This window comes from Sarcophilus harrisii, chromosome 3, assembly GCF_902635505.1.
Source record: "Sarcophilus harrisii chromosome 3, mSarHar1.11, whole genome shotgun sequence".
Classification (NCBI taxonomy): domain Eukaryota; kingdom Metazoa; phylum Chordata; class Mammalia; order Dasyuromorphia; family Dasyuridae; genus Sarcophilus; species Sarcophilus harrisii.
In genome coordinates, this window is record NC_045428.1 from 220,628,416 (window position 1) to 220,654,619 (window position 26,204).

Genomic DNA, 26,204 nt, shown 5'->3' on the forward strand with positions numbered 1-26,204 from the left:
AATAGAGTTCTGGCTCATAAGAAGTGAAGAAGAACACAAAAAGGCAAATATGAATGAACCATGATAAAGGATTAAAGCACAATAAATTGCTTGTATTCAAACATAGGATGATATGTTCCTTCCTCTCCCCCCATTTCTATCATTACCAGTCCAATTGCAACAAGGCTTAGGAGTAGTTCTGCTTCATCTTGGAGTTCTTAAAAGAATGGAGAGGGAAGAGGAATACAATGAGAGAATTGGGAATTAGGAAAGAAGGGAAAGGAAAATTAGAGAAAATTATCTCTTATAGTGAGGTACACAAGGAAATATCTATACAAATAGGGAGAGGGATAAGATCTGACATTTGATCATCATTGCCAACTGAACTAGTCAAAGGAGACCATACATACACAGACATTTATACATACATATGCAATTGGGTACAGAAATTCATTTCACTGTAAAGAAAATTGGAGATGGGGGGGGGGAGAAGATAAATATAAAGAAGAACAGATCAAGGGAGGGATTTATCTTTAGCAAAACAAATTCTAAAGGTACAAAACTGTTTAAAGCTCTGAGGCAGTAAAGAATGAGAATCTGAGAGGATGTCCAGAAATTGGGGGATTGAATGAACAAGTCACAGGGGAATAAATGAACAAGTTAAGGTACTATAAACATAACAGAAGACTATTGTGCTACATCAACAAAATGACCAACCATGATGCTCGAAGATTAAGGACTCAGAATACAGAATGAAACAATTTTTTTTTGGTGGGGATGGAGGGTATGGCCAATGTGGAAATTTGTTTTGATTGACTAAGTTTGAAATTGATTTTGCTTTTCTTATATTTTCAACTAGGGGGAGGCATGGGGTGGGAGAGTGCACAGGAAGATTTTGGCTGAATAAAGCAAATAAAAATATTTTTTTAAAATATACTCATATTGTTTCTATAAGCCACACACACAAAAAAATCACTCTATAGAAGTGATATGTGTATATACACACACATACACATATATGTAAATATATATGTAAAAGGAAAAATGAAGTCTTTTAAATAATTTTTATTAAAATAATTTTATAAAATCATTGAATAAAATACTATTTATTGGAAAAATGAGTGAAGAATGGAATTAATGAAATCATGCAATATTTCTGTTTCAAATAGTACTTTGCAGAGCTTGAAGTGAGTTTTACAGAATACTTAGAATAGTAACATTTTTAGTATGACTGATTTTAATTATTAATGGTCATTAATAATGATTATTATTATATATTATCATAAAATAATAAATATTAATGGTCAATCAGATGACAATAAGAATAACTTAGTGAGCAATAACTATATAATATATAAATGAAAACATTTATTAAGTGCATATTATATATACTGGGCCAAGTAGGTTAATGTGTCCAATTGCTATGATTTCATTGATATAATTATTTTTTCTCCTGTCACATATAATCCTTATATGATACTTAGTAGATGGTCTTTTAGTTAGTTAACTGGAGTTTACCATGTTTACTATGTTATCAAACCTATGGTTTGGGGTTTTCTTGTTTTTTAGTTGTTTTTTTTTTGCTGAGACAATTGGGGTTGTAACTTGACCAAGCTCACATGGCTAGGAAGTGCTAAGTGTCAGAGGCCAGGTTTGGACTCAGGTTCTCCTGACTTTAGGGTAGGAGCTCTATCCACTGCGCCACCTAGTTGCCCCCAGATCTATGTTTTAAGAAGATCAATTTGAAGTTGTTACAGCCAAAATTTTATCACACTGCAGCCAAATGTGAAAAGCCTTTCCAAACTCTGCTAGCTGACCCTCAGACAAAGGACACCCAGTTCTTCACCAGGCCTACAGCCAGAGCCTTTCTTCTTTGGTAGGAACTGCCAAGACTTGTGACCTATTAGTATAGACTTTGAAATCCCCAAATTTTTGTGACCCAGTGAACAGTATGCCCAAGGATGCAAAGATAGGAAAGTAGAATAACTGCTAGGAGAGTGTGAAAAATGGATGGGCATTTTGTTTCCACAGTTAGGAAAATTAAGTTGGAGAAATGAAACTTAAAATTAGAAAACTGAAACCCACAAGAACATCAAAAAATAATCAAGAGTGGAGTTTATCCTCCCCCCAAAGAATGTAAGCTCTTTGGAGGCAGGGACTGACTTTTATAGCCTGAGATTTGAAAATAATCTTCTGTTCTTTGCCCTTAGCTCTCCCCTGTTAGCTTCCCCCTTCTACAATGTAAGCTTCTTGGGAGCTGGGACTGGCTATGTAATGAGGAGTGGAGATTCATGTTCTGTAACTTCTGTAACATTTAATTAATAGGAATCAGAGGAGGGACTTGTGCTTCAGAAGAGGAAATAAAATCCTGCCTTTGGAGTTTCAAAGGTGTGTCTACTCACCTAAGCACCTATTCTTGCAACAATGTAAAATAAATCTTTCCCACATTCATCAGTGAGTCAGTGGAGTTCTTGGTAAGATATTTTGTTTCTTAGGGAGTATGGCTGCCACATAGGACTTTTAAAAGAAGGGTAATAGTAGAAAATAAGACTGAAAGGGTAGATTGCCAAACAGAAGAGGTTTTTTTTTTGTTTTTGTTTTTTTTTTTTTTTTAATCACAGTCTAAAGAGTATGGACAAAGACTATGAACAATGACTATGTAAGTTTTTGAGCAGGATATTCACTTAAGTGGTATAATGGGTAGGCCTCTGGACTAAGGAAGACTCAAGTTCCAATCTAGCCTTAGATTCTTACTTAGTTCTATATCCCTGGGTAAATCATCCAGGGGTTCTCAAACTTTTTAAATAGGGGGCCAGTTCACTGTCCCTCAGACTGTTGGAGGGCCGGACTATAGTAAAAACAAAAACTTTGTTTTGTGGGCCTTTAAATAAAGAAACTTCATAACCCTGGGTGAGGGGGGATAAATGTCCTCAGCTACCGAATCTGGCCCGCCAGCAGTAGTTTGAGGACCCCTTAACCTATTGTCTGCTTCAGTTTCCTCATCTATAGAATGGGCATAATAAGACGTACCTCTAGGACTGTTGTGAAAATAAAATTAAACAATAGTTTTACAAACCTTAAAAGTGCTATATAAGTGCTCATTGATGATGATGATGATGATAACTTTGTTTTAGGAATATTAATCTGGAAGCAGTTAGAAGGCAGAGAGATTGGCTGAGAAGCAATTACAATAGTCCTAAAAGAAGGTAAAAGGGCTAAAACTAAGGTGGTAGTGATATTATCTTAGGTACAGAGAAAAAAATAAAATAGAAGAGTAATTCATAAACTATAGGGGCCAAATCTAATTCACTGCCTGTTTTCATATGCTAAGAATTGTTTTTACATTTATAAAGTTTTGTTTTATTTGAAAATGTAAATAGCTCACAAGATATACAAAAACTGCCCACCTATGGATTAGAACAATTTCATACCGAACTGATACAGCCATTGAAACTATGTCCAAATGGCAGTCAAAATGTGATTTTCAAATTTTGATCTAACTATACCACTACTGCATCTGTATCCCAAAGTGATCAAGAAAAATGAAAAAGGACCCATATATTCAAAAATGTTTATATCAGCTCATTTTGTAATGGCAAAAAATTGGAAATTGAGGGAGTGCCCACAAATTGGGGAATGGCTGAACAAGTGGCATATGAATCAATGGAATACTATTGGGCCATAAAAAATGACAAGCAGGAGAAAAACTCACTATGGAAAATGTTATCCACATCCAGAGGTGTGTGTGTGTGTGTGTGTGTGTGTGTGGACTATGTGGACTGAACAAAGACCAAAGCATACTATTTTCTTTTTTAATGTATGAGTTTTTTGTGGGCTTTTTCTTTTCTGTTTCTTCTTTCACAATAGGGCTAATGTGAAAATATGTTTAACACAATGCACATCTATTATATATATAATATGAGCTTGCTTGCCATCTTGGGGAGGGCAAAGGGAGAAAAATTTCTCACAAGGACTTTATTCTCTCCTCACCAGTTTTTTTCATGAGAGAGAGAAGAAGGAGGGGGAGATGGAAGGAGAGAAAATAAGTGCTTATTAACTTAAAATTAACTCTAAAAAGTTTGAGCAAATTGAATATAAAATATTAGGAATTTAGACACTTTATATATTTGTGACCTTTATATTTCTGTCCTCTGTAAACAGGATACAGCTTTACATAAAGCACTAGATTCCAATGCAATTTTTCAAACATTTTGAAATTTAAAAATGTCTGCACTCTTTGTGCAAGGTGACAATGAGGACACACAAATTAAATACACCCACTATGCCTATACTTTCCAAAAGACTCTGGAATTTTTAATATAAAAATTTAGTTTAAAAGCCATTGATTCAATGAATTTTAAAAACCGCCTTTATCTCTATTCTTCCCTAGTTTTCTCTATGATTCAGCTTCTGCCAAAGACAAATAGAATACTAATATTCAACAAAGAATTATTTCTTTAAAAAAAAAAAAAAGGCTATGTAGTGTATGTTCCATACAAATAATTACTATAGTTTGTTTTTTTTAATTACAGAATTAAGTTTAATTGGATTCATAACTAGCTTTAGAATACATGCCAAGAAGTCAAAAAAGAGTTGTTAATTCTTTTGGAAAAATACCATGTTTAAAAAGTAGAAAAATAAAAACTATTATTCATTCCATAATTGGAAGTTATAGATGCCTATAATTAAGTCATACTGACACATTCTGAAATATACTAAAGCAAATTTCTGGAAGAAAAGTTATCTAATAAGTAAGATTAAATTAAATGTGAGAAATTCTGGCTTAGGGTAGAAAAATGTAATTTACTATTTTTATTCATTTAGTTAGAAAATTCTAAATTTAAATCAAAACCCCCTTCATATCATATTACAATGAAAAATTCCAATGCTCACCCAAATGGAACACCAAGAGCACCAAGGGGAGTGACCAGCACAGTAGGAACTGCTGTATAAGCCAAAAAATTTCCAATTTGACCAAGAGCCACTGTCAAGAGAATCATAAAAACAGATCTTGTAATCATTACATTCAGATGTCCTTTAGCATAAAAGAATCAGTATTTGGACCAGGAGTGAACGCATAGTGATGGAACCTAAATTTTTCAATTATTAGTTTGAAAAAACTACTGATATATATACTACAAAGTACCCTACTCCCAAACTCTGGAGAATTATTATGAAATCACTAAAATGATTAAAATCATTTTTGTTCTCTAGCCAATATTAGAGCAATACAGCATTGAAATAACTAATAGCACTGGCAATACAAATAAAAACAAAGTATGAATTAGATTAGAATATGACAAATTAATTTTATGGAGTTTCTCCCCTGAACTGATATAATTAGGGTGGATAACACATAATATTATATGTATTTTTTAGATCCATGAGGTAGACTTGAAACCAATGTTCTCAAAATGTCTTAAAATATTCATAAAGAAACACTCTCAGATTTGGAGTCCTAATTGATATTAATATCATATACATGTCAATACTAACTGAAAATGTATAATATTTGTGTATTTATATGTGACATATTTATATACATTTATTTGTATCTATATATACTGAAAATTAGATTTATATGTTTACTTAAACTTAAATATGATACAATTTTACAGATAGTATCATAATAAAATTTATATTAATTTCGCATTTCTTACAAAAAACTTTAAAAAATAAATCTCATAGAATCTTTTCAGTTTCTAACATGCCTTTCCTCTGAGGGATTTAAGGCACAAAATTAATATTCTCATTTACCTATATAAGCTATCATATAAATTATTGTGTTGTATTTGTTTTGATGAACAAAAATAAATATTTCAATATTTGAAATTCCACTTAATTCACATGATACCTAAGTATTTCCTTGGTAATTTGAAAAAAAAAAATAGGGTCTTTAGTATATAAATGGCTTGAAACTATGGGCATATTTTGTGCATTGGGAAAAGCTAATTCTGAGATAAGGTTTGAGATGGAAGAAAAAGATAATGGAATAATTTTTCCCCTATTCTTTCTTCCTCATTCTCATGGCAGTTCTCTCTATCCATCCCTGCCTCCTTGTCATTTCTACCCTTATTTATTCCGTTCCAAAAAAAAAAAAAAAAAAAGAGTGAGGGACAAATGGGTTCAGAAAGATATCTCATGTATCCAGAATGAATAGAATGAAATAAAAAGCCATCCAGAAAGAACCAGTATGTCATTCCCCCAGATCCCTAGCTATGTTTGGAATGAACAATAGGTTTTAAGAAAAAAAGAAAAAACAAGTCATTTTAAGACATACTTACTTGCAATTGTGCCAGACCACCAAACTATGTCTGTTAAATAAGAAGTACCTGTGAAGGATCAAGAGGAGAAGAAAATATAACAACAGGTGTATGTCTGCAAAATTAACACAACTGCATTTTTATGTAATGAGAAAAAGCAAAAAGTTCATAATCACAAAATTAGTCTTGGAAGGAATCACTGAGGTCATTTACTTCAACCCTGCACCTTAACAGACATCTCTCCTCTACTATAACATCTATCTATCTATCATCTATCTATTGACATTATGCATATCTTACATATATACTATAAATTATATATATACCATATAGTCAATACTGTATGTCTATATACTACATACAAACACACATATATACACTATAAGTACTCTATATTTTTTTCTCTATATATATGTACCTATGAAACTACTGAGATGTATGCAAAAACTGATGTAACTATCAAAATGATTAAAAATGTTTTAAGTTTTGTATTGAATATTAAAGTATATACACACACATATACATATATTCAACCCTTCTCCCATCTCACATATTTGTTGATGATACCACCATTCCAGACAACCAGGCTTGGAAACCTTGAAATCACTATTTTTTTCCTTCTCCCTCATATGAGATCAGTTGCCACAGTCTATTAAACATGGCTAATATATATATATATATACATATACACACACATACATACATACATACATATATATAAATTCCATTTTCTCCAATCATGTTAGTAAAAAATTCCATTCTCTCCAATACATTAGTAAAAAATTCCATTCTCTCCAATCACATTAGTACCATTTTTGTTTAGGAACTCATTCTACCTCTTTTATGGATCATTGTAATTGCCTAACTCATCTTGTTTTCAATCTCTCCTCCTGAATCAATTAAAGAAGCTATTATTAAGCAGCAACTCTGTGTAAGGTCCTGGTGCTAGACAATGAAGATATAAAGGCAAAAATGAAACAGTCCTCGGTCTTGAAAAGCTTATCTTTAACAATATACATAAATAAAAATAATATACAAAGCAGCAAATTATAGCAGAGAGAAAGTGTAATAAAGGAAGAGAAAAGAGGAAGGGAAGATGGGAGGGATAGAAAAAAGAAGGGAGGGAAGAAAAAGAGAGAAGGAGGGAAAGAGAGATGAGGAAGAAAGACAGAGAGGGGGGGCAAAAGGAGAGAGGGAGAGAGGAAGAGAGGTAGAGGCAGGGAGAGAGAGAAGAAGAAAGGGAAAGGGAGAGAGGAAGAGAGGAAGAAAGGAGAAAGAGAATTCATAATTTGGGGAATTATCAGGAGAGGCCTCTTGTAGGAGGTAGCACCTGAGTAATGCTTGGTGGTTGTTTTTGTTTTCCAATGATCAAGTATTAATTTTTTTCACTTTCTACTCATGGAGACAAAAGAAACAAAACTCTTGTAACAAATATCCACAGACCAACAAAATAAAACCTATAGTGACCATGTCCAGAAAAGTGTCATTCTTCATATCAAATTTATCACCTCTTTGTCTCGAATTGGGGGGCAGCATTCTTTATCATTGTTCTTCTGGAATCACAGTTGGTTACTGCAATTAAGTTCTTAAGTCTCAAAACTGCACACTTTAAAATGTTATGACTTGTACAGAAATTACTTTACTAGTTCCAATGACCTATGTATGCTTTTAATGCAAGTAGGAATTTTAAGAAGCAGATGAAGCAGAAAGTCTCCTTGAGGGAAGATTTTGCTTTTTTTTGTCTTTGTATCCCTAAAACTTAGCACTGTGCTTCAAATATAGTAAGAACTTCACTTCTTATGAATTGATTATTAGATAATAATAGACTGAAATGTATCTTTAGGAAGAGGTGAAGAAAAAGAGAACATTCCAAGCGTGGTAGACCATGTCAAAAGACACAGAGGTTAAATGATGTTGCATATAAGGAATAGTTAGTGGGCCAATGTGACTAGGACAGAGATATGGAAGGAAAATAACATGAATGCCATACGAAATCAGAATGAGAGCTAAGGGGGCAAGGAAAGCTTTCATGAAGAAGGTGACTCAACCGAGTTCAGTAATTTAGGAAACCAGAGATTCTAACAGGGAGAGATGAGGAAGAAGTACATTTGAGGCTTGGGATACAGCATGGTTGAAGTCAAAGCGATGGCAGAGGGAGCAGCACCCCAAAGGGGATTGATTCCAGTAGGACTGTACAGAGTTTGAGAAAAGAGGCAAGTAGCAGGAAATGTATAATGAAACAAGCAACAGAACAAGTTGGGAAGAGTTTTTAAATGACAAACTCAAATTATATTTGATCCCTGACCCCAACTGGAACCCAAGCCAGTGAAGGAAGAATAGGTAGATTATTCAGGTGCAGATCAACCTCTGGGGAGAGGGACCAATTGAATCACAAAGGAAGCCCTCCATACTTCCTTTCAACAACTGTAACTTCATTTTTCCTTAAATGATGGCTATTAGAGAGTAATAGATAAAGAGCTGACTTTGAAGCAAGAAGCCCTAGGTTCAAGTTTGGTCTTTGACATATACTAACTGTGTGATCCTAAGAAAATTATTCCAACTTCTAGAGCTCCAAGCACTCAGATTATGTCTTATTTTTATTGTGAAGGGAGGTTTCCTCACTGGAGGGTTCCCAGGACCACTGAAATCATAGGTCCAGTTCATGTGCCTACCCCATCACTATATTGATTCTGTACATTATTATTAATTAGCATAACTAATAAAAATATTATTATTCTGCACATCCCTTATGTACTCCTAAATTGTTTTTCTTGTTGAGAGACATTAAAAGAACTGTAATTTCTCTCCCTCTTTTCTGTTCAATTTTGAACTCGGTTAATAGTCCATAAGCAGGTATTTTCAGTGAGAGGTTTAGAATATGAAATAGGATAAGTGGAAAATTTAATATTACACTGCTTATCTTAACTTTCCTTATGCTCTCAATTGAAGGTTTTATAATACTGACTCTCAGGAATTTCACAAACTAAATAGGGTATAACAATGTTATTTGAAACAATGCTACAAAATATACTTATCGCTAGGAGACCACTGGAAGATTCTTTGTCTAAAAAGAGCCTTTTGAGGTTCAGGCAGTAAAGCCTAATATGCTGTTTTTCTGTCTAATTTCTAATTTACTGACACAGAAACTGAAGCAGAAACTCTGTCCCACACATTGCTCACCAAAACCCATAAAACCCAGATGAAATGGCAAATGCTGCACTGGATTCTCCCTCTAAACACAAGCTCTTTTAATATGATCTTGTACCTCTCTTGCAACTCAATGAAGAAATTAATCACTTTCCCCATAATACCCTCTCCTTCTTGCCATCATTCTATATCTTCCAAGGACACTACCAATTCCTGTAAAGTACTCAAGTGAATTCAACAAATTATTTAGTAAGTACCTACTGTATATTAGGTACTAGGAGTACAAAGATGAAAAATAACAAAATCTTTTCCTTTCATGAGCTAGCCAACCAGGACACTCAGGATCAACATCCTGGTATTTGTATCTCACTATATTGTGTCTCATATATATATGTGTGTGTGTATTTGTATCTCACTATATTATAGTATCTCACTATGTTATAGTGAGATACAAATTCACACACACACACACACACATACCTACATATATTCCTTCTAGGTCTTGTTTTCCCAATGCTTTCTAAAATTTATTTTTTAATTTCAATAAAGTTTAAATTTCATGAGGAAAAGTATTATATCATACATTTATCTTCCATTAATGACCTTGAATGGAAAAGATGCATAGTGTAGTGGAATTTGATGCTAGGTTTCACTCAATAAATTCAGTCCAGAATTAGAATACAATAAAAGACTTTTTGATGTTCATTTTTTTCAGTTGTATCCAATTTTTTATGAGCCCATTTAGGTTTTTCTTGGCAAAGAATTGGAGTGTTTTGCCATTTTCATCTCCTGCTCATTTTATTGATGAAAAATTGAGATAAACAGGGTTAAGTGACTTGCCTGGGATCAAAGATGTTTGAGGCTAGATTTGAAATCTGAAAAATAGATCTTCTTGCCTCCAGACCCAGTATTCTATCTACTGCAGCCACTTAGCTGTCCCATAACAAGGGACTAGTGGAATACACACACACACAACACATATGTATTTTATATATATTATATAGAATGAGTCTGAAAAGGAAATGGTACCTGAAGTTTAAACAAATACTCATTCAGATAAAATACCATTCCAAAGACTATAATAAGTAATCAGAAAGGCAATAGACCTTATATTATAACAGCAATTCAGATAAACACCCTTTTCTCCACTCATATCAACTCACCATAATTGGTCCTTCTATACTTTGAGTAGTAAGAACATAAAATCAACAAAGATGCTCATGACATTCTTCTTGCCCTCTTAAAAAAAGGAACCCCATTTTACACAAAAATGGTGTCATTTCTATTACAAAAAGGAAGACTTAAAAGAGTGGCAGCAAACTCAGAAAGGAATAGGGACCACTAAACCATACATAAAGATCCCTGCTGGTCACATATAGATTTAGAAACCATATGTTAACATTATCTACATTCTATTGTAATTTTTATTTTGTTAAATATTTCTCAATTTTATTTTAATCTAGTTCTGACAAATCACAATCTCTCCTGTTTGAGTTTTCTCATAAGGAAAATGGAACTAAATTATATTTGCAGAATAGGTGTGACGAAAGTATTTCACAAACCTTAAAATACTATTTAAATATTACTATGTTCACAGCAACAGCAAATGATGAGAAATTTGAGACTTAGAAAGGTTTAATTATTTGCCCACACCAGAAAGTCCTACAGGTGAAATTCAAATTCAAAAACTCTCTCCTAACACTCATTAATTCTTCATTTTTTTTCCAAAACACTAGATCACCTTTTTTTCCAATCACTTTAGAGGTTGGAATATCCTTCTGAAAGTTTTCATTTCTATATCATCTAGGGATCTGTTCTATATTGGTGATTACCAAGTTATTTTTGTTCATTGCACAGTATTGTTTTTTGGAATGAGGAATCCTGACACTTTGGGAAAGTATCATGCAAGTCCCATGAGTTCATACAATATGTATACAAGTGCATATGATTTGTGTTAAGTTTCATACAATTCTGTACAGTGGTATACCCTTTGAGAAGCACTGTTTTAAATTCTATGACTAGAAATCACATGTACTAGTTTGATCTTCATGAGAATCATAACCTGCTAGGAGACCAAGTGACAAGTGAAAAAGGAATAATGTGAGGTAAAGGGAGAAGGAGAAATGTGGTGCAAAAAAAAGGTTAATTTTAATTCTACCCAAAGAAGGAGATTCTTATTCAAGATAAAAGGACCTCTTCCATTCCAATAGAACCTCCAATGAAGTCCATTCTGATTCTGAGACTACAGCTCTGTGACTTAGATAATGTTCTACTGCCTATTATCCATGGGACTTGTTAACCAAATACAGAATCAATGGAACTTTTTAGTCTGAAGACAAAGCCGCCTTTAAATTCCATTTCTCACCTATCTAACTACTACAAATATAACAGTATATAGTAAACTTTTAAATATACACTATCTTTGTTATAATTGTAGTTGTTTGTTCTTCACTCTCAAAGAAAACCATGACATCAGGGAGGGGATGCCATGATATACAAGTGAACTGGTTTAAGTGAAGGAGGGCTGTGCAAAGTCTCCAGCCTCAATTTTTTTTTTTCTGGAGTCATCTGGATCCAGTTAACTGTAAGACATGCATCAGGACCACTGGAGATGGCCCTGAATGCAACTTTTTTTTTTTTAAGCTAAAGTCGTTAGCAGATCTTAGTTTGACTTAGGCAATGTCCAATTGGTGGTTAAGACTAGGTACTATTATACTGTCCAGGTTTCACAGGCATACAACAATAAGGTCGGCACAATGGCTCTGTAGACCTTCAGTTTGGTAAATCAGTCTAAAAGCTCTCTTCTTCCACACTTTCCCTTAGAGCCTCCCAAACACTGCGCTAGCTCTAGCAATGCTTGTGTCAATCTCATTTTCATTGTGGACATCCCTGAAAAGTATACTGTCAAGGTAAATGAACTTAATCACAGCATTCAAAACTTCTCCATTTGCTGTACCCAATGGTTCCCCATATGGATGCTGGCTGATGATGGTACACCTGTGTTTTCTTGGTGTAAATTAACACCAGGCCAAAATTAATACAAGCAGCAGAGAAACAATCCATATTTTGTTTCATCTCAGCTTCAGAGGCTGTATTGAGAGCACAATCATCAGCAAGCAAAAATTCCTACACCTCCACTTTAGTTATGGTTTATAGCTTTTCAAGTTGAAGAATTTACCATCAGTGCAGTAGAGTTTGACTTTGATGCCATGTTTGTTCTCATTGAAGACTTTTGATGTTATGGCTCAAAACACCATGCTTTTTAGCATTGAAGCAAGCACACAGCCTTATTTCACCCCATTGGTGACTGGGAAAGCTCAAGAGCATTGTCCATTATCCAGAACCCAGGCAAGCGTGCCATCAATTTCATCAGTATAATACTAGATAAGAAATGAGGCAGAAAATAGTGTTGTTTTTTTAATCTAGTAGGAAAACAAATCAATCTGGGAGGGGAAGATCCTCAGGGTTTCTGGTCAAAACAGAAACAACTGCTATTTACATTGTTAGGTTCTGGACAGCAGTCCATACACCCTTTCTTCCCCTTTTCATTTGTGCAATTAGAATTGGAAAAATTGAGTTTAAAAAGAAAATTTTAAATCTTGAGACTCCGACTTCCCTTCACATACCATTGCAATAATGAAGGATAGAAAAGAAAAACAGGATCTGGTGGCTTGCCTCTCTAACTTCATCTCTGTCGAAATACTACCCTGGCAATAGAATTATTGTCAAGGACAATCTTGTGTCCTGCAGTTATGTCCTCCCATATCTATCCAAGAATGGTCCTACTCCCCTGATACCTTTCTTTGAAGTAAAGATAACAATAGCTGCAAGACTAATTGCACTCTTGCTTCTGTATTTTGCTTGCTAAAAATCTTATATAAACTCTGTGCCTCAGTTACTCTGGACAGAATGTTTTGGAAATATATTTCCATTTCAGTCAGTTAGCTTAAACTTTCCACATTAAAGATTAAAAAGCAATCTTTTCTCGCCTCATTTTCTTTGGTATTACAATATTTACTCTGAGCCAATCAGGGCCAGTGTAAAAAAATTGAAGGGTATAAATAATTTGTATGGTACAGACACAATAGTTTTACATTAATCTTTCAAAAATCACACAGAACTTTTCTCTACCTCTGTCCTAGGAAAAAGCTAGTTTTTGCTCCAACTGAATTTTTGGGTTATTATCCTTCTATTTCCAAATGAAGACTTAACTATTTTCTTGCTTTCTTAGTAGCTAGAAAAACAAAGGCTCTTTTTACCCAGATCTCAGATTTATCTGCCAAGGAGTGTTAAATTAAAACGTCCCTCTTCAAAGTCAATTTCAATCATGACTTGATGGCACGCTTCTGTCCACATATTTCCTCTACATGTTAGCTAGCCTGATGAGTTTCCTTAATCTCAGTTTTTCAAGGGTTCTATTTCCTTCTTAACCTACTGACTAATTTTCCTTTTCTACACAGCCTCTTCCTGGTCTCTACCATTTTTGGCTTTTTAAAAAACTCCCTCCATCACCATCCTACCTCTGAAATCATAACTCAAAATCCCTTTTTCAGACAACATTAACACAGTACCATATGGTTAAAGACTATCTCTACTCTGACCAGTCTCTCTGATTTTCCCCCATGCTGAAACACTCTCTTCCAATCTGACTAATGATCTCCCTGATTCCTTTAAGTTTCTACTAAAACCCCACTTTCTGAAGTGTGTGAGAGTCATAGTTCACAGTATGAAAGAATTAAAAGAGATTCTCTTAAGAGTCACAATGGAATAGTCTCTTAAAGAGTCTAACAATTGGAAAGAATTTGGGAAGTTTTATATACTGAAAATTTGGGGCTTGGCTAGCAGACTAACAGCCTACGTGGAGAGAACAAGATAAAGATAAGAAAGGAGCCAGGATGTCTTTTAGAAAGATATTGTCAATTAGGATGGGATTTTTGCAGGGGACAAATAAGGAGACACAGAGAAGAGATTTTATTGCTCCATATTCCTTAGCTAGGTATTCAGTTTTTGCCCCTGGACTCTGACCCATCATCTCCCCCTTTCTGTCTTTTGGGGGAAAGAAATTCTAAGGGCAAAGGCTGGGGACCTATCACTTCTCTGTGTTAATTATTTCCTATTTATTCTTTATTAGCTTACTTTTGTATATATTTGTTTTTATGTTGTCTCTCTGATTAGACTGTAAGCTTCTTGAGGGCAGGAACTCTCCTATTAGATTGTAAATTTCTTGATGGGGTAGCTAAGTAGTACAATAGAAAGAGAACCAGTCCTGAAATCAGGAAAACCTGAGTTAAAATCTAGCTTTATTCCCTTACTAGTGGTGTGACCCTGGCCAAGTCACTTAACCTTATCTGCCAAGGTTTCCTCATGAAAGTTGGAGAAGGAAAATGGCAAACCATCCTTTGCTAAGAAAATCCTAACTGGGGTCCAAAAGAGTTAGACATGACTGGGGGAAAAAAAAGACAAGCTTTTTGAGGGCAGGGGTGGATTTTTACCTCTTTTTATACCCCCCAGGGCTTAGTACAGTGTCTGGAGAGGCTTAAGAAATGCTTACTGATTGATGGATGTATCTTCAGACACTATCTAGCCCAATCCCCTCATTTTACAGATAGGTAAAGGGAGGAGAAGTGATTTATTCAATAGCACATATATGATAAACATCAGAGGCAGCTTATGGACCCACATTTTCTGACTCCAGAGAAAGTAAGCCTTCTGCTGTATCATGTTGCCTCCATCAACTATAGTTACAGTTTAATACCTCTGACATATATGTGTGTATATATATTTTTGCCATTTTGAAAAAAAATTTATTTATTTTTGCGTGCCTTCCCACAGTTTCATCCGACATGGAATCAAAACAAAACCCTTATAAACATGAGTAATACAGTAAAATAAATGCCCACATTGGCCATGCCTTAAAAAATACATATGTCTCTGCATTTTAAATTCATCATCTCTGTCAGGAGGTTTCATTTTCAGTCTTATGATCTTAGGGTTTAATATTACATTAATCAGAATTTTAATACCTTTGAAGATTGTTTTTCCCCTACACCTATGTTGTTATTGTATAATTTGTTTTCCCCACTCACCTTTACCCTGTATATAAAGATTTCCCCAAAACTGGATAGACTCACAAATCTACATATAATATTAATACTTGGGATGGGTTATTTGTTTTTTAATTTTTAATACAGATGCCATCCATAAAGATTGGTAGCTTTAAATCTGTGATGCTACAATGTGATTTTTGCAGTGTTACCTCTCAAATTATCCCAATTCCCATCTGGAATGCTGGTTCGTGGTTCTGTTTTTCCCCCTTGTTGAGAAACCTTTGGAAACTAAGCTAAATTTGAGCATAGCAGTTTGAACTGTCAGACAAAGAAGTGTTTGTAGAAAGCACAAAAGAGATTTTAGAAATCATCATTCCAATTGCCAGTAATGTTGGCATACATAAATTTTATGCTTAAACATCTAATAGTTAGCTATAAATCTATGTGAAAAATTTCCTTGTAACATGTAGTTTCAATTCTGCATATATGCAAATGTATCTGGGATTTATACTAATCCTAATGATCACAAAATAAAAAAAGATACTCCATTTAGATATGATGTGGCCAGTAACAAAAGAAATGTCTGCTTATAACAAAGAATGGAGAATGAGAGATTCAGTACTTTTAAGAATTAATGCCTTTCCTTCAAAAAGATTTTACAAGTTACATAGTCTTTCTTAGCTGAGTCCTTAATAAAAAACCAAAAAACAAGAACTTGCTTCCAGATGTTAATATAGCTAAATACATACTGTAAATATTATTTATAGATACAAGTATTCCCAATTAATAGATGGATTTCTCAGGTCAACTCCTGAAATCTTATTTTACCTATATTTTGAACAAACTACTGGAAATTTTTTTTAAAAGTTTTTTTTTTTAACCAGACTTAGGATTTCATGGATATTTAGGGTTTCTGGGGCAAACCTCCTCAACCATCTGTATTGACTTTTTCTTAACCATTATCACAAAGCTTATGTCAGAGGTGTAAAGAATTACTGTTTTGACTTAAAAGAATTTCTAGTCTCTCAGAATGAATGTAAAATGGAGAGCAGATTTATGTCTTAATTAAAAAACTAAAAAATATAAAGAAAGATTTGCAAAAATTATTTTTAATTTTTTAAAAATAAAGATGATTTCTTCCTCCCACCTTTGCATCCCCCCCCCCAATTTACAATGAAAGAAAAAGCACAATTCTCTGATATAAACACATATAGTCAAACAAAAATTGCCACATTTTTTGTTGTTCAACTATTTTGGTCATATCCAGTTTTTTGTGACCCTGTTTGGGGGTTTTCTTGGCAAAGATACTGAAATGGTTTGCTATTTCCTTATCCAGCTTATTTATTGATGAGGAAATTGAGGCAAACAGGGGTAAATGATTTTTCAGGGTCATATATTATTCATGTCCAAAAAAAATTATGTTTCAATCTCCATCTTGAGCTCTTTACCTCTCTATCAAGGATCTTCAATCAAGACCCTCTATCAAGAAGTGGGTACCTGGAGCAGCTAGATGGCACAGTGATAGAATACAGGTCCTGGAATCTGGAGGACCCAAGTTCAGATAGGGTTCTCAGATACTTAACACTTCCTAACTCTGTGGCCTTAGGCAAGTCACTTAACTCCATCTCAACCAAAAAATAAATGGGTAGCCTGTTTCATCATAAGACTTCTGGAATTATGGTTGGGAATTATGTTGATCAGAGTTCCTAAGACTTTAAAAGTTCAACGTCTTTATAATATTGTTAAACAAGATTTACTTTGCATAACTGACTAGTCCAGGAAATATGGATAGTACAGTGAAAAGAACATTGGCTCTGGAATTAGAGTACCTGAGTTCAAATTCAACTCCTGAGGCTTACTATAAGCTTGATTTTAAGTGAGTCATTTAACTTCCCAGGGTCTTAGTTGCTTTATTTGTAAAATGAAGTGATTGACTTCCAAAGTCTTTTTCTAATTCAAAACTAAATGATACTATGAAATAGAAAAATGAATTTAAAAGGTCAAAAGTAGTGGTTCTCAAAACTTTTTGTTTTTAAGATTCCTTTATATTCTCAAAAAATTTTAAGGTCTCTAAAAAGCTTTTGTCTATGAAGATTCTATCAATATTTACTGTATTAGAAATGAAACATGAAAAATGTTTAGAATATTCATTTAAAATAATAACAAAATCTACTATATAACAAACAACATTTTATGAAAAATAATTTTATTTTTTCAAAAGAAAACAAGTTTAGTAAAAAGAGACATTATTTTACATATATTTGCAAATTTTTAACACCTGGCTTAATAGAAAACAGTTTGATTTTCTTATTTTTTTCTACATTCAACCCGTTGCAATGTTGTTTTGGGTAAAGCATATTAAACAACAGCATTTCACATAAATATATATTCAGGAAAGGGTTAACATAATATCTTAACATTATTATGGAAATACGAACTTGTAGACACCCCAGGACTCCATGGATCACATTTTGAGAATTGCTGGTTGATTAAAACTGGAGTTTGTAATCTATTTTCAATTCTATTCTATATAAAGAAGGATAAATTACTATTTGTCTTTAAGATATATGTTCTACTAGACATATATTTATTTAAATTATTTGTTTTTTTCAAAGCCAATATCTGTAGCAGAAGCTCTTATTTTCCACATACTATTGTCTCTTTATGGAAAGATGATCCACCAGGGCAGGGTGAGGCACTTGGAAACCTCTGACATCCTCCAAGCCATTGACAAAAGCTGATACAGAGATCTCTTCTTAGTATGGGATAAAGATCAGATGGTATTAGATCTAGCAGCAGCCTTGGATACTGTTACTGTCCAGTTGGTTACTGACAGGTTGGAAATTCCTACTGGGAACAACTAAGTTCCATTTCAGAGATTCCAGCCTTTCTTCTAAATAAAGACCTCTAAGTAAAAAAAATTAGTTGCATTGAGGTGGGTTTTTTTTTTATTATAATAACTTTTTATTGACAGAACCCATGCCAGGGTAATTTTTTACAACATTATCCCTTGCACTCACTTCTGTTCCGATTTTTCCCCTCTCTTCCTCCACTCCCTCCCCTAGATGACAAGCAGTCCTATATATGTTAAATATGTTGCAGTATATCCTAGATACAATATATGTGTGCAGAACCGAAAGTTCTTTTGCTGCACAGGGAGAATTGGATTCAGAAGGTAAAAATAACCCGGGAAGAAAAACAAAAATGCAAACAGTTTACATTCATTTCCCAGTGTTCTTTCTTTGGGTGTACCTGCTTCTGTCCATCATTAATCAATTGAAACTGAGTTAGGTCATTGAGGTTTTATAATATCCAGAAGTGTTCTCCTATATTACCTCCTTTCATTCCATAACATTTTTTTTTTTAAAGATTGGATCTCAGAACCAGGAGATTATACACGGCAACAGCAATATGGTGATCAATTCTGATGGTTGTGGCTCTTTACAACAGCAAGGTGATTCAGGTCAGTTCCAATAGTCTTGTGATGGAGAGAGCCATCTGCACTTAGAGAGAGGACTGTGGGAACTGAATGTGGATGACAACATAGCATTTTCACTTTTTTGTTGTTATTTGCTTACATTTTATTTTCTTTCTTATTTTTTCCCTTTGATTTATTTTTCCTTTACAGCAAGGTAATTGTATAAATATGTTTATACATATTGGATTTAACATCTATTTTGACCATGTTTAACATATTGGATTACTTGCTCTCTACAGGAGGGTGTGGGGGGAAGGAAGGAAAATTGAAATACAAAGTTTTGCAAGGGTTAATGTTGAAAAATTATCCATGCATGTTTTGAAAAAAGTTTTAATTAAAAAAATACATAAAGACAGGACCTGTAATTTCACTGGAGTTGGTAACATCTTCTACTAATACAGTTGGTCAACTCAATCTTTAAGGGAGTCAATTGGTAATATTGTGAGGTTAAGTCATTTGCCTTGGGCCATATAGCCAAATAAAGTCCTGAAAAGTCAAACAGTACTGAAATGTTGCTATTGTTTGTCCTTCCTTCTGGAAGAGGACCATGACCTCAGGGAGGGGATGCAGTGATGTGCAAGTGAATTGGATTTGAGTGATGGAGGACTATGCAAGGTCTCCTGCCTCACTTTCCCCTCCAGAACCGTTTGGGTCCAGTGGCCAGATATAGATCAGGATCTGGAGATGGTCTGGATACAGTGGGAGACCTAGGCCTTTTTAAGCTAAGGTCTTCAACAGGTCTCAGCAGGCTACATCCATTCAGTGATTAAGACTAGCAACTGAGGCAAAGAATTTCCTCTTTTACTTACTCTAAAAAAAAAAAAAACTAATTAAATAAAGATGCTCTTACTGAAACAACTCAACAACAAGAATAACCACCACAAAATATAGCCAGTAAACTCAAAGGTAGAACTCGAACTCAGGTTTTCCTAACTACAAAGCCAGCTGTCTATTCACTAGACCATGCTGCCTCTGACTTAGGACCTAAAAATAAGCCCAATACCAAGCTGACATCTATTTATAACCATCTCTTTTTCTATCATTTGTCTGAACCACATTACTCAAAACCTCAACCAAAAAGATTTAATTATCTTTTCCATATTAAATTATACCATATATTTTTCTAGTGCTATTATTGTTTCTGTTTAGTCTGTTGACTCTTCATGACCCCATTTTGGGTTTTTCTTAGCAGAAATATTGAAGTGGTTGGCCCTTTCTTTCTCTAGCTCATTTTATAGATGAGAAAACTCAAACAAACAGAGTTAAGTGACTTGCTCAGATGCTAAAAAGCATCTGAGTGAGACTTGATTTGAAGGCACCAAGATAAGTCTTCCTGACTTCAGGTCCAGCACTCTTAGCTACTTCACTATCTGGCTTCCTGGTGTTATTATTTTATTGCTATCTAGGTGAAAGTCTTGAATTCTTAACATTCATGTTTTGGGTAAAAGTGTTAAATTCATAATAATCATCAAGGTCACAGTAGAGATCATGCATGATTTTAGGAAATGTCTGACAACACTTAAAAGAGAGAGACCTCAATTCTAGAATTTGTTTTCCATAAAGGAGAGACACTTTTCTAAATATGTTCAAGTGTGATAATTTTTTCTTTAAATGGAGATATATGAAAAAAATCGATGTTGTATATATGCCTGAATGGGGCAGTAATCTAAAAGTCAGGGAGTCTGAAACTTTTTCCACTTGCAACTCCAAGAAATTTTTAGGCAACCCTGGGTATATAAATATATAAAATAGTTACACAAATCAAATGTTTACTGATAATAAATCATAAAGAAATTTATTTTAAAACAATTTTGGAATGCATATAATTTTACTATTTATTAAAAACAAAAGCAAATTTATATACTAATGAGATGCATGTGTTTGTTTTTATATAAAGAACTAAATCTTGGAGGAATATTTGATACCTTTTGCTGTTGCCAAATTTTTTGCAACCCCCATATTCAGTTATGAGATGCCATGTGGGGTCACAATCACTCAATTAAAGAAGCACTGATCTAACACATGATATCTTGAAATCAATAAATGTGTGTGTAGTTGTGTTTTTAAATTCTGAAAGATGTACAACTGAGCAAAAAAAAAAATCCAACAATGCAGCTAGTCACAAGTCCTATCTAAAAGTTTTGCTATAACTAACAAACAAAAAAAAATAGGCAAATAGATATTATACAAAAACATGATGGACAATGAAATCTTAAGGAGGCAATCATAGAATCATAGATTTGGAGCTAGAAGAAACCTTATTTTAGAGCCATCTACTCCAACCCCTAATTTTATTGACAAGAAAAGTCATATTTAATGACATATATTTGGGAATTAAACAACTTGTGCAAATTCACAGTGTTAGTTGATGGCAGACCTTTTCCTTATAATTCCAAAATCGGCTTTGTTTCCAATGTACCAAATTGCTGATATATGACTATGAGCTATAGCTACATCACTAGGTTCCACATTCAGCTTTTACCTCCCTGTATACAAGATGAAATCCTTTCACTCTGATATTGAACTGTTCACTCTAAATAAGGATGCCTTTATCACCTGCCTAAAGTATTACTGTCAAATGTATTTATGTATTTAAGTGTATTTAAAGATCTCAAGGCATTCATGGGCCATAACTCTAGAAACTAAAAATAGTACACTTACATTCTAGAATCTGACTAATCAAACTAATTTAATTACTTTGGCACCTCATGACTTTGAGATAATTGTTTTCCCTAGGCATTTTATAAAATCTGCTGGAATATTGTTACTAATACCATGAACTGCCAAAGGCACAGAGAAAACAACAGTACTTGACTCCTGGTTAACTTCTGTAAGAAACTTCTCTTATATTGGAAAGTTTTGGCTTTCTCTTTAGAAGACCAAGTGATGCTGGCAAAAAACTGTCTTTTCTTTTTAATGTTTTTATTTTGGTTTTACCCCAGAGGAAAATGCAATGGATTTGTGGGATGGGTTTTGTGATGTTCTTTTAAAAAAATCATAAAGCTGGAAGGGGCATTAAAGGCTAGCTCAACCTTTACCTGAAACTTTCCCTACCATAATAATCAATCAATAAACATTTATTAAACATCTACTATGTGCCAGGCATTGTTTTAATGAGCCCTGGGGATACAAAAAGAGGCAAAAGGGAGCAGCTAGGTGGCACAGTGGATAGAGCACCAGCCTTGAATACAGGAGGACCTGAGGTCAAATATGGCCTCAGACACTTAATACTTCCTAGCTGTGTGACCCTGGACAAGTCACTTAACCCCAATTGCCTCAGCAAAAAAAAAAAAAAAAAAAAAAAAAAAAGGAAAAAGGAAAAAAGAGGCAAAAGGTAGTCCCTGCTCTCAAAGAGCTTACACTTTAACTAGGGAGACAACATGCAAACATTACATACAAATCAACATACAGTATAACTAGGAAGTAATTAACAAAGGGAATAACACAATCATTGATTGTCAAGTCTGCTAGAAGACCTCTAACCCAGCGGCACTTTCTACTTCTTGAGACAGCCTATTCCACCTTAGGCCATTCCTTGTAAGGAAATTTTTCTTGACATCGTTTAAATGTCCATTTTTGCACTTTCTATCCCTCATTCCTGGTTCTAATTGCTGGAGTCCAACAGAGCAAGTCTAATTCCTCTGCCATAGGACAATGCTTCAAATACCAAGGACAGTTATTATATCTTGAAACATTTCCAGTTTCTTTAAATGATCCTCATACAATATGGTCTCAAGATCCTTCAGATGCTTAGAACTGAACGCAATACTCTAAATGTACAGTCCTCAGATCTTCTTCAGACAAACTGCTAAGCTTCCTTCATAGTGCAGTTGTGAAAATAGTTTTTTGGACTTAAGGGTAAGACTTTATATTCATCCCATCAAATTTTATAGTATTTAGTTTGGTCCAATGCTCTATCTTGTCAAGGAGCTTGACTCATTCAATGAAATAACCAACTCTACCAACTATATGCCACTAGAAAATTTAATAATAATCGGCAAAAATAACAAGCAAATATAATAAACTTAATAATTTCAAAACATTGATAAAAATTGCAGCAGACAAAAGAGCTAAAAATTGCAGTTCTGGTGGGTTTGGGGAAAGAATGACAAAGATACAGTAATAATGCATGAGGAACCCATCCTAGAGCACAACTCCCATCTCCTGGGGTGATACTTAATGAAGCAAAGATAGGCAGACACCCCCTTTTCAAATAATATCTGTTCTCCCTTCTATTATCATTACTCTTATAAAAGTGATGGGTGTTGTGTGGTTGCTCTCAGGAAAATTTGAGTTTCTTTACCATAGTTTTATCTTGGTCTTCTCATAAAAAATATGTAAGAAGCAGTTTTTATTTTCACAAAGTTCTCCTGGGGGCCTACTCAACAGTCTGGCCCTTGAACAGCATGTCAATCACTTACTTCAATAAGTCCCATTATAGTGTCATATTGAGATTTGGAAGTGATTCTGGGTTCTCAAAGCATTGCCAGCACAAAGAATTCAGCCATAAGTGTTATTTCAGAACCAGCCTAGGCAAGAGGCTCATGATCAGAAGCTTGATCACTTAGCCAGACACTTACTAAGGTAGTAATAGAATACAAACTACATCCATGAAGTAAGTACACCAATGAAACAGCTGATTCTCAGAGTATTAAATATTAAAGCAGGTGAATTTCAGACTTCCCCTTAAAGTAGATAGAAGACTATGGCAATTATAATAGCTAGGCTTTATAAAAATTTGCAAAACAAGTATTTTACATATATTATCTCTTTTCATCCTGATAGCAACCCTATGAATATGGTGCTATCACTACGATTCTGATTTCACAGATGAAGAAATTGCCCTGCCCAAGTTCTAATAGAAATAACCACCTGAAGCAAATTTTCCCAAGTACAACACTCTAATCACTATACCATTTGCCTGTCCAGGGGGGGTACATATATAAAGTAGTATTTCCATTGGTTATAATGGAATGGATTTGATATAAATAGGAGACCTGACCAGGAGCCAAGCTCTCAGACAAGAGGTTCAAATTGCTCCTCTACAAAATTAATCTGGACCAGGTATGAGGAAAAGGAGAACTTGATCTGCAACTCCCAAGGTTAATCTATCATCCTGAACTATAACTTCAAACTCTCAGATGTCCAGATGTCACCAGGAATAGGGGTGGCAGGGTTAATAGGAACAAAAAGTTGATTACTAGGACAGGGAGGACTGAATTGACAGGTCTGCCTGAAATCCAACAGCCTTAAAATTAAATGGACACACTTCACTGGAAATTTCTAGTCAGGATCTAAAGAGTACTATGTCTATACGTCTATGTCCTCAAACTTTTTAAATAGGGGGCCAGTTTACTGTCCCTCAGACTGTTGGAGGGCCGGACTATAGTAAAAACAAAAACTTTGTTTTGTGGGCCTTTAAATAAAGAAACTTCATATCCCTGGGTGAGGGGGATAAACGTCTTCAGCTGCTGCATCATTTTATCTAAATAATTAAAAGTTCAGAGATTGACTATGAGATAAAAAATAGATTTAAATTTAAAAGTCCGCTAGTAATTTTGCATAACCCAGTTTTAAATAAAAGTTTTTAAGTCAATAACATTTCTTTAATGTGAAAGTAATAAAAACTCTGAGAGTGAAAATGATTACTTTGGAAATCAAGGTTCAGGTAGGCCAGAGATGGAATCCAGTAGACAACAGATTTGGGATCAACGAAATCACTTCCTTGGAGACTACTTTATGTCATTCTCTCCAAGGCTACTCCTCTTCCAGATCTTGAAGGGAAAACTATTATTTTCCACTCTTTGACGTTTTGAAAGGTGATATAAAACTGTGGCTGAAACACTTAAGAGAATTTCTTTCTCAGATAAAGGTTAAATGCCTCCCAATTGAACTAGATCACCTAGCAGAAAAGGAATAGAAACATGTTTAAAATGCACTTTCCTCTCATTTTACATTACTGGAGGCGAGGACAGAAGAGAGGAAAGCAGGTATTTGGACAGATGTAAAAGTAACTTCAAAGTTTGTTTGAATAGAAGATTCTCTAAAATGGACATGACCTCTGGAGGTTTCTTCACTAGTTTGATTCTCTATTCTCTGGTAGTCAGTATTATTTACGAGTCACTCCTGAGTAGATCACATACCTACAGAGCCAGAGGGATCTAAACTCTAATTAGTGCTTTAAGTGAATTTTTTTTTAAATTTATACTCAAATTCTTCTCCAAAACCCTAAGCTGTGTACCCGCTGTCTACAAACCAAACAAAGAAAAAAAGGATAAACTAAGCCGAAATTGAGACCCTACCCCAATAATAATAAAATAGGGCGGGGGCTGGGGAAAGTGACTACGGCCAAAGCAAGGAAACAGAGGTGAGTTCTTAGTTCAGCGGAGCAGGACCTCGGGAGCGGAGCGAGCCCCGCGGCTCTGCAGCAGGGGTGGGTCGGCTGCGCTCCCAAGTGCGGATGGGCGCTGCAGCTCCATCCCTGCCTCTGCTCACACTGCACTTAGCCCATCTTCCGCAGGGGTGGGCGCTATGGACCACTCAGGCTACGGGGGAAAGGGTGACAGCATCACCCAGAGAAGCATCAGCTACAGAAGAGGATACTGGGGGAGGGAGGTGCGGAGAGGGAAGCATCTCTAGGTGGCCCCAGGCCAACACAAACCAAAACGGATTTTAAAAAACGCTTCCTCGCCTGGAGCTTTAATCCTTGACAATCCCACCCCACCCGCTCTAAAGCCGCCCGGTTTAGAGGCACCGCGTTCCCTGGTCCGTACCTCGTCTCTTTGCCCTCACGATGCCTTTCTTCTGAAGCACGAAAGTGGATCCGTTCACCAGGCTGGAAACCACAGCCACGCTCAAGCCGAGGGACACCGCGGCGGGGCTGGGGCTGTGCGCCCCTTCCCCGGCTGCGGCTGCGGTTGCAGGCATCATCTTTGCCCAGCAGAGATCAAGCTTCCTCCCGACTTGCTACCGAGAGCTGCCCGGGCACCCGCGCCTGCGCACACCGCTGGCATCACGTAAGAGCCTGGATGGATAAATTTTTCTTCTACTCCGGGTTTTAGCAGCGACTGCGAGGGGAGGGAATTAAGCAGGAAGAAAAGCAAAACTTTGGGTTCAACGCAAGGCTAGAAGGAGGAGGGGATGCGGGCAGCAAAGAGTAAAAAAGTAGCGCAAGCACCTGCTTTGTATTTTTCCGGGATGAAAGTAATGATTTCTAATTAATATTTATGGAGTGAAATAATAACAATAGCAATAGCAATCAATAATAGTAGCATTTTTATAGTACTTAAA

The 26,204-nt window shown here is 35.1% G+C and overlaps 1 protein-coding gene across 1 annotated transcript in view; it reads right to left on the minus strand.

The window, feature by feature from the left end:
* NIPA1 (NIPA magnesium transporter 1) overlaps positions 1–25,982 on the minus strand; it is a 43,729-nt gene extending 17,747 nt beyond the window's left edge. Inside the window, exons 1-3 of the mRNA XM_003765625.3 lie at positions 25,688–25,982; positions 6,264–6,311; positions 4,873–4,963 (exon numbers count right to left, since the gene is read on the minus strand). Of these exons, the coding sequence (XP_003765673.1) occupies positions 4,873–4,963; positions 6,264–6,311; positions 25,688–25,844 (296 nt within the window). The 5' untranslated portion in view covers positions 25,845–25,982. The remainder of the gene's footprint in view (positions 1–4,872; positions 4,964–6,263; positions 6,312–25,687) is intronic.
* Between the last annotated feature and the right edge of the window lie 222 nt (positions 25,983–26,204).